Source organism: Gamsiella multidivaricata, assembly GCF_025024155.1.
Source record: "Gamsiella multidivaricata strain RSA 2152 chromosome Unknown BC939scaffold_58, whole genome shotgun sequence".
NCBI classification, from domain to species: domain Eukaryota; kingdom Fungi; phylum Mortierellomycota; class Mortierellomycetes; order Mortierellales; family Mortierellaceae; genus Gamsiella; species Gamsiella multidivaricata.
This window is the reverse complement of record NW_026251766.1, coordinates 17,188-31,727: the sequence shown is the minus strand read 5'-3', so window position 1 is coordinate 31,727 and position 14,540 is coordinate 17,188. Positions and strand designations below refer to the sequence as shown.

The 14,540-nt window shown below is 48.2% G+C and overlaps 3 protein-coding genes across 3 annotated transcripts; all 3 read right to left on the bottom strand.

Moving 5' to 3' along the window:
* Positions 1-86: 86 nt before the first annotated feature.
* BC939DRAFT_379794 (RmlC-like cupin domain-containing protein) lies at positions 87-1,382 on the bottom strand (the record flags this gene model as incomplete). The annotated part of the gene is made up of 5 exons (XM_051551730.1): positions 87-257; positions 384-644; positions 798-916; positions 1,052-1,248; positions 1,291-1,382. Coding segments are annotated over 5 exons (840 nt in total), but the record flags the coding sequence as incomplete, so codon positions are not given.
* Positions 1,383-2,553: 1,171 nt separating this feature from the next.
* On the bottom strand, positions 2,554-4,351 carry BC939DRAFT_249738 (uncharacterized protein). The gene is made up of 3 exons (XM_051550987.1): positions 4,260-4,351; positions 3,641-4,132; positions 2,554-3,552 (listed from the first exon to the last, which is right to left on the bottom strand). The coding sequence occupies exons 2-3, from the start codon at positions 4,047-4,049 to the stop codon at positions 2,891-2,893; spliced, it is 1,071 nt and encodes a 356-aa protein (XP_051409525.1). The 5' UTR covers positions 4,050-4,132; positions 4,260-4,351; the 3' UTR covers positions 2,554-2,890.
* A 3,953-nt stretch (positions 4,352-8,304) lies between these two features.
* Positions 8,305-9,472, bottom strand: BC939DRAFT_249933 (uncharacterized protein). Its single transcript, XM_051550989.1, has 3 exons — positions 9,178-9,472; positions 8,548-9,076; positions 8,305-8,486 (listed from the first exon to the last, which is right to left on the bottom strand). Exons 1-2 carry the CDS (start codon positions 9,279-9,281, stop codon positions 8,581-8,583), a joined length of 600 nt encoding a protein of 199 aa, XP_051409524.1. The 5' UTR covers positions 9,282-9,472; the 3' UTR covers positions 8,305-8,486; positions 8,548-8,580.
* Positions 9,473-14,540: the final 5,068 nt, after the last annotated feature.

Sequence of the window (14,540 nt, the reverse complement as noted above, 5' to 3'; positions counted from 1 at the left end):
TCTTTTCCACCTCCCCTCTTCCCACGCTGCTGCTGCCGTTGTCGGCCCTTTCTTTCATCAAGCTCGTCACGCCCTGCCAATCCTCCGCCAATACTGGACTTCCATCCCTGCGCTCGCTCGAACCCACGCTTCTTTTCTTCGTAGTCCCGAAATGTCCTCTCCAACTCGTCTTTTGAGGCCATTACAAACGGTCCCTGACGGAAAACCGGCTCACGGCATGGTTCGCCCGTAACCAGCACCATGTGCAGCGGCTCATCCTTTGTTTCAATCTGCAAAAACGATTTTTGAAGACCTGTTTGACTGACACCATCATGTGTTATTGTCGTTGGCGCAGCCGTCGTTGCCTTCATGGGAATATCGCCGACCTTTCGGCTCCTCCTGACGCTGTTCGGTGATCCCGAGGATGCGGAAGTGGATTCCAGGATGAGCAGTTGCTGTGGCAGTCCCTCGACAGGCCCATTCTCACCAAAGCGCCCTCGACCCTGTAGCACGTACACAAACCCTTCATGGGTTTCCGGGATCCACTCCCGCAAGACCTGATTCCGCTTCATGTTGATCTCGAGATACTGCGTTGGTGTCCTTGTGTAAACCTTGCTCCTGACCCCATGCGATTCTCCCGCGATCACTTTGACCTCAATGTCGTTCTCTTGCTGACTGCATCGCATCGACATATTCTCTGGTCGTTCCGAGGCAATCGTGCGTTCAGGTGGGGAGTCCGACAGAGAGTTCAGCGTAAGGAGGTCAAGATCGGCTGAGAGTTTGTTGCTATCGTTGCTATCACGGTTGCCGCTCCTAACATCTTTCCGATTGCTCCAGCGTGGAATGCGCTCGTCCTTGAACTCCTGGTACTGCGGTTTGCACAGCTTGTGCTCCTTAGGCAAGTTGATCCAAAGCTGCAGTCCCCAAATATCCTGCGCTTTCTTGGTCTTCTTGTTTTTTGTCCTTCTCTTGTCCCCTGCTCCGGCTGCACCAAGCACGGCTGCATGTGCCTTATCCGCCAGAGCGCGTGGTTTTGCTGACTCCTCGTTCCTGTCGATATCATCCTTGTCACCATCCTCTTCTTCATCCTCTCCAAGGAATAGAGGCATCTCTGCGTGCACGATCCCACGACCGGCTGTCATCCACTGCACATCCCCTGGCCCGATCCTGCCCTTGTGCCCTGCAAAGTCCTCGTGCTGAAAGTGTCCTTTCAACATCAGGGTCACAGTTTCGAACCCGCGGTGAGGATGATCAGGAAATCCGTTTTTTCTCGTGTCTTGTTCGTCTGCTTTGCTAGGAGAGGGCGGAGACATCCGGAACTCGTCCAAGGTAAGGAATGGATCGAGAGACTCGAGATCCGGCCCTCCTATCGACCGTTGCACCATCGTGCCAACTCCCTCGGCTGTGCCCTAGAGTGCAGTGTTATAATACATCATGGCCAATTTCAAATTTCAATTTTTTTTTTTTCGTAGCCGACTTGCTTACCCGTGCTGTGACAACCTTGCTGATCCCTCTCGAGAATGCATCCTGAGCTGGCTTTTCTTCAAAACTTGACATGACTAGACGGGGTTATATTTTGTTGGCTACAAGAACAAACGATGGCCTCTTTTTATAGGTTTAATGCACAGACCTGACCGAGGCGCCACAGCGAATTAGTCATTAGGCAGGCTGTGCAAGCAATTCTGCTTAAATATAAAAAGGAAAAAGTAGTTGACTAAACATTAGTAAAAAAAACAGTCATCGCCCACCTCGCACTAATCGATGCATGAGAACTTCATCGTCCTTGCAAGTCCTTAGACTACGAGAACACTCCTCATCCCGCCCACTTTTCAAAACATGACTGAACAAGTAGATAAGAAAAGAAGAATAAATGCCTCGAAGACAGGAAGGTCAAGCCGAAAAGTAATCCCTTCGTCTGTCAGGAAATTTTGGGTCAGGAAATTTTAATTGTTACATTAGTTTGGTGCGGAATATCATTTTAGAGAGAGCAACTTTGCTTGCCAATACTCTTACGGTTCTGGAATGTAAAGGCATGAATCAAGGCACAAACTAACCCTTCAATTTGCATCAGGGGCATGGAGCGGTAGCATAAAAAATACAATCTGCAGGAATAAAATTCGGAACATCAGTGTTCCGGAAACAGACGGAGGAATAAGGAATTTCACAAGATCCGGACGCGTTGTTGAACAACCAAGATGCTGTTTCAGCTGAAGAACTGAATGGTACAGCGTCGAACATCTAGTCGCAGCATAGGACTTTTAACTAGAAACGCCTATTCATTTTTCAAATACAACCGCTGAATCAAAGTCTGGATCATTACAAGAACCTTGCCGCGCTTCGCTTGGTTATTAACATGCTGGGTGGAGGTGATCTACCTATTGACAACCCAAACGGTGAAGACCGAACCATCATTGCGCTGAGAGTCCTTTGCACCAAATAGCAAGCGCTACGATTAGCGATAGAGGTTGGCAAAAAAAAAAAAACTACACTTGACCAGTTTATCTTGAACTGATTTCAATACCTCGCAAAGACTCTTTATCCACGTACAAGTTGAAAGCTAGATGGAGGATGATCTGCCCTGTCGCGTGGACCTCTCTCTCCCTCATAGACTCGATGGACTCGAGAGCCAGAAAAAATAAACGCATGTTTCTATCGCACCACGCTCGTTCTCATTATATTTCATGTGCACTTGGTGTTTCTCGCGTTCTATTAGCATTATAGCCTTTTCGATCGATTCTACAGCATGATCTATAATGAAGTAACCGTTGTTTTGATTGGCATTGTTGCGGATGAAATTATGGCTGAAGAGCATTAGTAAAAAAGACGCTGAGAGGACCAATAACTATGGGCTTAACACCTTGCAACTCCTACAATTCTACAATCCTTTTTTTTTTTTTTTTTTTGACGCCTCTTAATCCGCACCGCCTAGTATCTTGTTATTCTTGTTCCCACTGCCAAAAACCATAGTTGACAGGAGACCCCTTTTCCGTCCTTGACCAGGAATAAGTAGACTCATGACCGACACACCATCCCTCAGTGTGCTTGCTGCCATAGGTTGTGGTAACGGCGGAGGTTGATGTATACTGCTGCTGTCGGCGTCAGTACGGTCAAATGTTTCACTACTGTCGCTAAGCTGACGTCGCACTATAGTTGGCTTCGGGAAGCGCTTGTTCGGAGACGTGGGTGAGACTATGGACGCTTCGTTACCAACAGCGTTGTATCCTAGGTTTCCGCTGCAGCTGATAATGCTGCAACTTCGTCCAATCATGCAGCCCCTGGGAGAGGTGGGCACACTTTGCGCATCGCATAGGCTCATCAGGGGCGAGAAGGAACCACTGCGTCGGTGCTGGTGTCCCGATATGTATTGTTGATTTGAAGGCGAGCGCGCCGAGAACGTTAAGATTCCAGCGCTTTCCCGAATCTTTCTAAGGCCCTTGGCCTTTAATGTCGCCGCCTTCGAGAACGAGCTGGCAGTTTTATAGAGATAGTCGGTGTCCATGTAGACCCTGCTGATGTGTAGATGTGGGCTCTGGTATGGATTAAAGCTGTATGCTGTCCATTGAAGATTCGCGACTACGTTCGTCATACAAGCCAACGCAAGACAAACAGGTCAGGTAGGAGTGCATATTCATAAGCAAGAAGATAGCTCTACTTAACTTACGGAGTTCGGAGATATGAACCTGGAACGCATCCGCGTCCAGGAACTGATTCGAGTCTTCTGCAGCTATTGATGGACCACCTATCCGATGAAGACTCGTCTTGCTCCTCAAAATGGCTCTAAGGCCATAGTCCGACGTTTGGATCATGCCGACGAACTGGGGCAATCTTGAGAATGGGGTAACTTCCACAGGATGATTCGGGACAGTTGTGTAAAACAGCGTGACCTCACCCTTGAATTTAAAATCGCGATACTGTGTTTCAGTAAAGACGTTGCAGAATAGCTCCAGTTCGGCAATGTGCAGTCTGGAGGTGGATTCGGGTCCATTGGAGATAGCAGCGGATTTGGCAAGAGCGAGCGTTTCGTAAAACTTGGAAATGAATGGATCTCTCTTGCTCAGGACAAGGGGCATGATTCCGCGCGTTGTTTGCCATGGATCGTCCTTGGTTTCCGCATGGCTGCGGGTGGTGATGCAGAACAGCCCCTCGGGGTCCGCTAAATGTTCATCAAAATAGATGGTGAGAATAAAATCATTTGTGTGAGCAGCGGTACACGACGCGCTATACCGCATTATCTCTTATCCAAGCCAGACAGAAAGCTTACTCTGCTCCACAACAGAGACCTTCAGCCTCAGAAGGTCCATCCAGCCCATGAACTTCCAGTCCTTTCTTAGTATGCTAAATCCAGCGCTGACATTCCCAAAGGAGCTGGCACTGGCACCATCCGTCTCAGCCTTGTCTTCCTTCTTTTGACGCAATCCGTCTTTCTTGTGTTTCTTCTCTCGCTCCCTTCGCTCCTTATTCTCCTTGTCCTTTCTCTTCTTCGCTTCCACGTCTTCCTTCAATTGGAACAAGACGTCGCCATTCAATCCTTTGGGCCGTCGGACGATCATGACCTTATCGGAAAATAGTATCAGCGTGATCGGTCTACCACTTTCTCCTGTCAGCAGGTTTGTTTCGTATCCATCCAAATACGTGATAATGCTCCTGTTCTGGCTGAGAAGCGAATCCGGGCAGCTTTCTATAGTGCTTCGTAAGTTGAATAGCATTTCTGCCTTTTGCTCGGGCTTGGCCTTCTCCATGTGCGCTATCTGCGATGCTATTTCTGCAGCCTCCCGAAGTCCTTCCACATCGGAGGAGTCCTCAGCTGTCCCAGATAGAATTTCTAGACAAAAATTCAAAGGATAACCATGTGAGGTGTATCCAGGTCATCCGCCCGAAGCACACACCCTCCTCAATAAGCTGATTAAGCACCTCGCGCTATGACCATTACCTTTGAACAAGAGTGGATACTTGACGATTCGCTGTGTTGGCTCGATTAGCAGATTGGACAACGTCTGGATACCGCTTGTCTGAAGACATTTTTCTTGAAGAGTTTTATATGCAGGGCTCTTTTTGGTCAAGGATGAATGTGTTTCTTGAGCTCGCTGATACCGCATCAGATACTGTTTGTAACATCCCATCGCTTGAAGCTACGAACAAAAGTAATTGTTGTTGGTGAGGATGGCCACGGATATACCTGACAGTGTAGCTCCCGCTCGTAGAGAGATTTGTGACGCCTACGTTTTTGCGGCAGATGTCTCCAAGGCTCAGAGTGTTGGTGTCAGAGCTCTGATACTCGCGCAAGTTCTTTAAAAATTCAGTGCTTGCGGTGACAATTTGCTCAATGTTTGAAAAGATCTGCCGTATCTCATATTTGCCCAAGGGCGGATCCAATGCTGTCACTGAAGAGCGGGCTTCTCCCAGGTATATCTAATAATAACGCATAGAGTCAAAAGAACACTTGTTAATGTCCATTTCCGTTTGTTTTGCGGAACCTTTTTGACGGACATCAAACCGACTGAAATTATGGCACATACATTGACCAAGTCATGCATACGCTTGTTGTAGCTGACTTCGGTCTCTATCAGCTCAGCCAGGGCACCCTGGCGCTGTTCTTCCGTCTGTAATGCAGTAAATAACGTCGGACATGGTCTTTAGATCTTTGAATCATGCAAAAGACTTGAATGCGCTGTCATTCAATGCGTGGCAAATACACACGGTACCTTGCTGCCTACGACCATGGCCGGCATATTCAGTGAGACCGTGGATGTTTGAGGCAGGTACGTCTCTGGCTCGATGTGATCACCAAGATCATTGAAGAACGCCCAAAATTTTTCCTTGTCGCCCCCTACAAGTGTTTCCACGTTTGGGACCACAATGTCCAGCGTGAGCGCTGCAGGTTTCTAACAACATAAAAAGAAACAACACGACACGCGTGTTAGCTTATTTATCAGTTCTTTGCCTCTAGACGCCAAATATTTCGCACCAAATAGCAGGCCCTGCATACCATCTGGGCTTCAAGATTTTTGAGTACATAAGAAAACCCTTCATGTCGGATCTCTTCGAGTCCTCGGACGAGGCTCGAGATGTATCGTGGGCTCTGCAGCCACCTTGGATCGTCCAGCACGACAACAGAGTGGTCTGCCCCGGCTTGATGTCGAACCACCTGGTGACGGCTGACTTCGTATTCAGGGATAGACTCGAAGCACTGCTGCAGTGCAGCATGCAGCACAGGTAGTAGGCCGTTTTTTTTCATATAGAGAGACCGACATTGGTCAAATTCCAGCGTGGAGCGATAGCTGTCTGTGATATCGATGTTTGCGAATCTCTAAAGCATTGAGCGCGCGTTGCGGAGATGCATTAGAAATAGGAGGACAAGCGCACTTGTGTCTGCTATGATGGAGAAGACGCGCTGGTAAGGACGAGAAGGATATGAGGAAACCTACAAGAACGGTCCGAACGAGGACATGAGTGACACCCTGGGCTTGCTTCATGGAGATGCACACTGTTCCAATCCTGAGGTCCTTTCCCACAAAGTGTGTCACGTCTGTTGATGCAAGATGGCCGAAAGCGTTAGACAGCAATTTCTGATGCGCCGTATCTAAGCACGACCTAGCGTGCCTTTGGTATTTACCTGATTGATTGAGATAGAGAGCTTCGTATGGAGAATTGTAATGGGGCAGGATCACGACGGGCGGCTCGACCCTTTGGCGGCCCAAGGACAAGATGCTGCTTGTGTTTGATCGAACCGTGTAAGCATATCCCCTCTGCGAAGCTGACCCTGGAGAGACGGGTGAGCAGATTTGCAGACTTCCGCTTGCATTACTTCCTCCTATTCGTGTGCCCTCTCCTCCAGGGACAACGCTTGAACTGGAGTCAGCAGGATAGTATCCATTTCCAGCCAAGTCGTGCGAGGAGTTTAACGTCGAAAAGTTGAGAGACCCATGATTATTACTAGGGCGTTCGTCAATGCGGGCCTCATGGTCGTATCCAGCCCTAGTCAGCGTCTGCTCGATGGCCTTTAAAGTTTCAGGAGAGGAAGATACGGTGAACAATTGGAGTGTTGGTAGCCAGGGCACCTTTAATTCATGGTTTAAAACTATGCTCGTACCGAATATTGCTGCTCTTTGGTCAATACGGAAGGAGACATCTTGCTCATTATGATAGGATGGCTCGCCTTGTGTGTCAATAGTGTTGGTCGTGCTTTATGTCGGCACGAAAAAAGGTCCCTGAACTTTTTGGCCGTGGGGACACCGCTCCGCAAGGAGGAAAAAATACAGACTGGACGAGAAGTGGGAGAAAAAAGAAACACAGCGAGGGTGTTCTTTCTGGCTCAAAGCTGAGGGCGTAAATCAGCTCTTTCTTTTGTTGAAGACGGTTTGGCTCAACGTAGTTTTTGGCCAACGTTGGGAAGATGTGTATTACTTAAACAGAAGGCCAGTGGATGGTGACAAAAGCAACACCACGATCAGTAAGAGGAGAGGCTGGACTGTCGTTAAAGCGTCGATAGTGTTTGGAGAGTAAGATGTGCAAGTGGACAAGCAATGCCATCGATCGTTGCAGTTGACTCCCACAGTTGCCATGGGAATGCACCTCACTTGTTATTGTGATTCTTATTCGGGCATGAACAGCAGAGAAGGCGGCAGCACACATTGGGATCATGGTGGCCGGTGCGTATTCGGACATGACGATGGGTCCAGGTCGACGACTGCAAACGTCAGAAGGATTTGAGAATGAAGAGATGCAGATGAAGATGAAGGTAGGGATGAGGAAGATGAAGGCGCCCCAGATAGCCCTAGTCCATGTTCCTACGCCGTGCCGCGACTACACACGCGCTACGCGTTTCAGGGGAACGCACGCGTTCTGGCTTCAGACGCGAGAATGTGATTGATTACTATCGATGTTGATTGGACGAATTTTTCGCCATGATTGGCACTAAGTTGATTTCCAAGTCTGTTACACAAACGCTACAAAAGGCGCCCCTTAATTATTTTAGAGAGAGGGCTCAACACATGAAATTAGGCTTCTTGCCTGGGCTCACCAGTTTGTGCTGTTTTCTGGCAGTGGAGGGCTACATGCACCAGAGGGATGCCTCTTTCCCTTCAGAAGAGTTCAGACAACACTCTCCATGATAGAGGCGGCACAGCGGATTGGCCCGTCGCCGGTGTCATGAAACCATTGCTCTCCCGCCCCTTGTCTCATTTGCGTGCCCACAAGAGCCCACCCACAAGCCAGACGATCTTTTCTTTCTTTCTGTCATCCATGGTCTCGACTTTATTATCATTATGGCAAGGTCAAAGAACAAGTGGGTCGAATGAACCAGAGAAGGAGTACGAAAGACAATTGGGGCGGCATGGATGGGGGAAGAGTCGACGGGTCAAAAATGGAGGAGTGGCCCAGCGAGGCAGGCGAAAGGATTAGGTTGAGTTATGTTTTTGTTTATCATTCCACGGAAAAAAGTTATGAATGAAGTGATGCAAAATATTATGTATATGTCGATAGCAATATCAATAAACAATGAAGGAAAAGTCCAGAACGGCTGTCGACCGAGGCTCTAGCCCTGGCCCTTCTCTCTCATGAAATAAAAATATTGGTCCAATCGGTTCCTGGCGACGCGCTTCCTTAGAGCATCAGGGACGCAACAGCAGCTACAATGACCAGAGCTGCAGTCGAGCCGGCCTTTAGGATTGTGGCGTCGTTTGCCTTAGTGGGAGTGGCAGTACCGGTGGTTGTCGTGGACACAGTTATGTTTGGTAAAGACGAAGTGGAGGTAACGATGGCTGTGGTTGAGGGCACCGTGAGAGTGGCGGTCGTACTGGGACCGGCCGTCGTTATCGTGGCTGATCCTGTGATGTTGCTGTTGATGGTGAAAAGGGCAGAGTAGCTCAGGGAACCACCATTTTTAACCAGGATGGAGTAGCCGCTTCCTTGAGGGACGAGGGGCACCTGCACCTCAGTGGTACCAGAGTCGGAGCAGTCGAGGTAGCCGATGGGATCCGCGCCGACCTGGGTCTGCAGGCCGCTGGGAGACTGGACGTTCAAGGTGATGGGGAAGGTTGTGTTTCCGGTGACTTCTTCGCAGTCGTTGTTCCAGGAAACGGTCGCGGTCTCACCAGCTCTGAAAGAAGAGGAGGAAGAAAGCGAAGATACAGGGTTAGCGCTATGTTGAATGGATACATAGTGCACATTGTAAGAAAGGGCCTCAAAAGCGCTGCTTACTGCCAGGTGCTAGCAGAGGTCGGCTGGGTGTAGTAGAGGACCTGCGCGGAGGCCTGGGAGGCAAGGGCGATGGCTGCAAAGGCCAAGGTGGTGGTGAGCTTCATTGTGTGGGGAGGATATGTGAGCGGAGTGGTGGAGACAGAGCGGAGCGAGGAACGAAAACAAGAGACAAGAAAGCGCACAAGGCGTGCATTTTATATCGGCGGGTCCCGAGGGGGGCAGCAACGGATTCTAACGAGGAGCGCCGACCGTGCCTGAAGCAGTCATTTTAATGTAACACCGCTCTGTGTGCGTTTATGTCATGCATGGTATACCCGATGAATTACGCATCCCTGCAAAAAAAAAAAAAAAAATGCCAGGGGGAAGGAGCAGGGAAAATGGGAAGGTAGTGTAACACTGCATATACTATACGAGCAAGGGGGGACGAGGGACCAAAGGGACGGGAGCTTGGAAGGGGCCCCAGGCGGGACGCCCTCAACTACTGAGCTGCAACTGGGAAACTCGAAGGGACCAAAAGCATGTGCAGTAACAGGCAAATGGACATTACCACCGGACATGCAGTGAGGTTAGTCTAGATGGTCTCCATAAACACCTATGAATGTATAGCTCCCGTCGCTTCAATGCCTTACCGTATCACTACCGAATGCGTTGCTCCCTTGCTCTTTTCTCTTTTCTCTTTGTCTCTCCTATAGACATTGCGCCCAAGGGCATGACCAATAGTCTATCTTTTCGTGATTACCTTCGGGTGCGAAACCAGAGTCTTAGGGAGAGAGCGACCAGCTGCATTGGAGTGGCAGCAGAACATTCGTGATTGTGTAGCTCAGCTACAAAAGTCCAAATGTAAAAATAGCAATGGACCTTGCGTACCGCGTATGAATGCAGCCCACCAGAAAATAGAAAGCCTACTCCAGCAGCAAGGTCGTGCGTTTTTACGCGCATGGTCGGTAAGCGAGTTTTCAGATGACATGGAAAAGCCTTCTGTATTCACTTTTCTTTTCTTCTTTTCTTCTTCTCGGCTGTTGCGTGCTTACACAAAAATAGCCTTCATTTGACGAGGCGTCTTGGAAGTGGGATGAGTTCATGTAAGGAATCCAAGTCAACTACAAGTCTTTTCGCCCTGAGATGATGTGAAGACACAGAAAGATTTATCCAAAGAGATTGGTGTATGGAGACGAGCATTAGATACATGGTTTAAGGATGAGAATATACAGGTCAAGGAGAACAAGGTGGTCAAGAAAATAGGTGCCGTCAAGAGCCAGCTTTATATTGTAAAGGTCTGCAATTATGCTATTAAAGCAACTGGATAGTTGCTTCTCTATTTCTTAAGGAAAGATAATAGACGCGTTTGACGGCTCTACAAAGGTGTCATCGAGCTTGCTTCTCTTCTTCTTGGATATAACCGATATTGAATGCCGTAGAGGATAAGCTTGGGATCTTACACTTCTGACCTGTGTTCTCAGTCTGTAAAACCATCTTCCACTTTGTATCCTTGTCATCGTCGCCACTGATATCAGAGCCCTCGTCTGACTCCACATTCATTTCCTCACCAGAGGATGATGCTTGATCACCCTTTATGTTTAGCTGACTCTTCTTCGTAGCGGCCGACGACGATGTATTTATTGACTGACTCGTACCCAACGCGAGGGTCGAGCTGATAGTATTCATTTAATCGCACGATGCCTTCTCTCGTCTTTGTCGAAACTTCACTAACTGGTCTGCTGCTAGTTGGTAATATAGACTATTTGGTCTCCTTGAAAGTATCTGCTTCCAGATATAAAAAGCATTCAGAGAAGCTTAGTGTCTGTGAGTTACCTGTGTAGCACTTAAGCCTGAAAGAGGTACTCAGTCTGTATCGAGATTACGAGGAGCTACTGGATCACAGCCAATCTAACGCTTACAGTTCACGCATGCGCAGGCTCTCGTATCTGGCTTCCTCCGCAGGCAGGACACATCGACGAGGTCGAAAATTCGTTCATAGATACAATCACATATCCTAAAGTTGCTGCTTAAAATAAAGGATGTATGTTCAAGGGGTAGCTTTTGCCAAGACAACAAAACCCGCCTTGCGGAGGAGAAACTTTGGTCTCATGCAGCGGGGTCAGCCTTGTTCCCCTGTTGAACTTCTTATTGTCATTTGTAAAGAGAACCGGGTGGTTCAGCTTCTTATGGGGTTGGGCCCGCCCGTGAATCTATGGCCTTAAGCGTACCTGAAAACGCCATCCCCAACTTTGCCCTCTTTTTCAGTTCCTAGAAACGACACTTATACTGGGTAGCGGCGTAGAGCGCGGCGAGGCCCTCCTGAACGTATGTAAGCTGGACAAGATTCTGCAGTCCAGCCCGTAGATCATGGACTTCATCAAGCGAAGTCCAGCACAGCGAATTCTTGAAGTCCTTCTCTGACGCTGCTACCAAAGATTGTTCCAGTTTGTTATCCTACCCACTACAATGTCGTTCGTGCGCCTTGCATCCAGCGTCTGTCCTGAAACACTGAGTGGGGTCGATCGAACAAAACTCAGCTGAAACCACCTCCCCTGGATCCACCCAAACGTAGACAGTGTCTAGATACGCGATGTGGAGTTTTTTTTTTTTTTTTTTTTTTTTTTTTTTTTTTTTTTTTTTTTTCAACGGCGGCTTATTCGGCACGCTCTTTTGCTTCCTTGTATGAAGGGGTTTAGTCTATCCACTTCCTTGAAAAGTCGAACGCCGGCGCGTGAACCTCTGGCCCATCCGTCCGAATCATATTGCTCATGACGTACGCGCGACCGATCTCATCTGCCTGCGGTAGGTTCGGGTCTTCCACGCTGCACGAGAAACAGGCCTCCTTGGCTGCCATATGCGCCCAAGCTTCTCGGCCATATAATTTCCCAGCTGTTCGTGCCTGAATTCCTCTATCGTCGAGATCTCGGACATCGTCCTCACCCTTTTGATCTAGGTCGTTTGTAATTGGGAGCAACCGCCCCTGATCTGGACTGGATGGCCAATAAGGAGCCGACAGAACAACTCGCCATAGTTATTCTTTGCCACTCGGTTTGGGCCATCCAAATCTCCATTATCAACCGCGGCCCTTTTTTTTTGGTTCCTCCCCACAAGACGCCGACGACATACCTCTTGGACAATGTCGCGAACCCCTCTGAAAATTCGGTTCGAGGACAGAGTTTCAGTCCTCTCTTTGGTAATAATCGGCCTAGTAGTCCGGCACAATAGCGAATGTGACCCTCTTGCTCCTCGTCATTGTTCTACTGGCCCTCAAGACTCAGTTCCTCGTCCTCCTGATCGTCCAGTCCCTACAGATTGACATGGTCCTCATCAGACCCCTTGTTGCTTTCCTCACTCTCACGTACTTCTTGCTCAGGGAATCTAAGGGCTTCCATCTAAATGAATTGTATTCATGCGGTGCGGCGTTAGCATGTACATCACAAATATCGTTGTCCACTATCAGCTGGGGAGGCTGGCGAGATGATGCTCCAGTACTCGACTTTGATTGCTTATTCTGAGATGCCAAGTCGCTGGTTATGGGTTGTTTTCGCCCTTCTATGGCAGGATGTTATTATTGTTGGCGGCACACTAGTTGGCGTTTCTGCTGCGGACGATGATATAATTGTTGACGCAATAAGTGCTCAAGGCCTTGGAACTGTAGTTACTGATGCGAGTGCATGATCCTCATCGCTTATCTCTCTCCTGGTTTGCTTTTCATGAAAGCTTGCGAAGGGACCGTAGGCCTGTGCGCCGGTGACCAAAGTAACTGTCCCCGAGGACGCTCACATGTACCGTCCGACCGCTCAAATTGACGGGTAGGGAGTGGGAGTAGAGAAACAGAAAGTTTGCAGAACGAGCAACTCGAACACTAACAATCATGATATTACACTTGGACACGTTCATTAAACGGAATGCATGTACACCTTCTGCGAGGCTTCGATGTACTGGTACCACAATCTCTCAAGTGGCACAACGCTTCCTCGAGTGCATGAGATCCCTGGCTGCACGACCCCTTGTTCTTGTTGCTTTCTACCGAGAACACCCTCATTCTGTTTTTCTTCGGTCAATGTGAGTGCTGTCGTGCACTTCTGACAGCAGCTCAAAGGTGGAAACCCTTCTTGGTAAGCTTAGTTTTCCGCCGACAGCACCCATTATCATTTTTTACTTCGTTCGATTGGTTGTGTCTTTTGGTGAGGCCATTTACACTTTGTTTAACGAGAAGCCCTTTATTTACAACTAGTTCGTATCCTTCACTTCTGCCCTATCTTCTCTTCTTTGTTACCTTACTGAAATGTCGGGATCAATAGGCTCTGAGGGAATATAGCTTTATTGAGAGTCAGCAGCCGACTAGCTAAAGATCTCGATAAGAATACTACTTAGTTATGTCACAGTACTTCAGAAAGTCCTAGAAGTTGACAAAATTAGTACCTTAGTTCGCCTGTAACACGATCGCCACTTTTTGATATTAGGAGGAAGTATTGGATGTAGGCGTTTGCACCGACAGAAGCACCACTCATAGATAGTCTAGGACATGTGGTTCCATCCAACACTGTGAATACCAAGCCTGTTCTGAACTCATTCGGGCCCGCGCATATGCAAGTTTTTGAGTACGAGCTGATTAAAGCAACTGTCCCCGTTTTTTTTGTCTCATGGAATATTACATGATGAATGCATTCGAATTATCCTGTTGAGATGGTGCCATAACGATCGTGCGCTGCATTCTCCTTCGGAAAGTTATCCTCATGCAGGATTTACATCCTATCCCAGGAGTAGGAGCGCCTTCACGGCAAGAAGCGACTTGGACACGATTGCATGGTTCCTTTCGCGTTCATGTAGCCGTGATCCGTACTGGTCCTACAACTCATAGTCGAGTCATACATATTTCAAAAAAAAATATATAAACAATAGACCCAGTAATGCTGCGCCCATCCCATTCTCACGCGTCTTATTCGTACTCCTCACCCCGGAAACATACATTTCTGAAAGCAGAACATCATCTCTGCTACTTCTTTCTAACTACGTGGGCCCAGATATCTTAGGCCTACTTCGACAGTTTTCTTCGCAGTCTACTTTTTGAAATCATTCCCGACTCATCAATTGAAAATGCTACAGTAAACCAATGAGTAGAATAAAACGTAGTTGCAAGTAGACTATATGTGCTTCAAAAAGGAACACGCCATATTACAAGCAAGGTCTTTAATCAGATCATGTGTTCTCCTTTGCAGCAGGTCTTAAGCAAAAAGGAGAAGCGCATTGAGAAAGAAAGTTAATAACAATTGAAGGAGGAAGTCCAGCCTTAGGAGCTATCCGAGGATGCCGATCTGGCGAAGATCCTCTCAATGTGAAGGGCACCAATGAGTGGATTCTCTACTGAAGGGACACTGAGC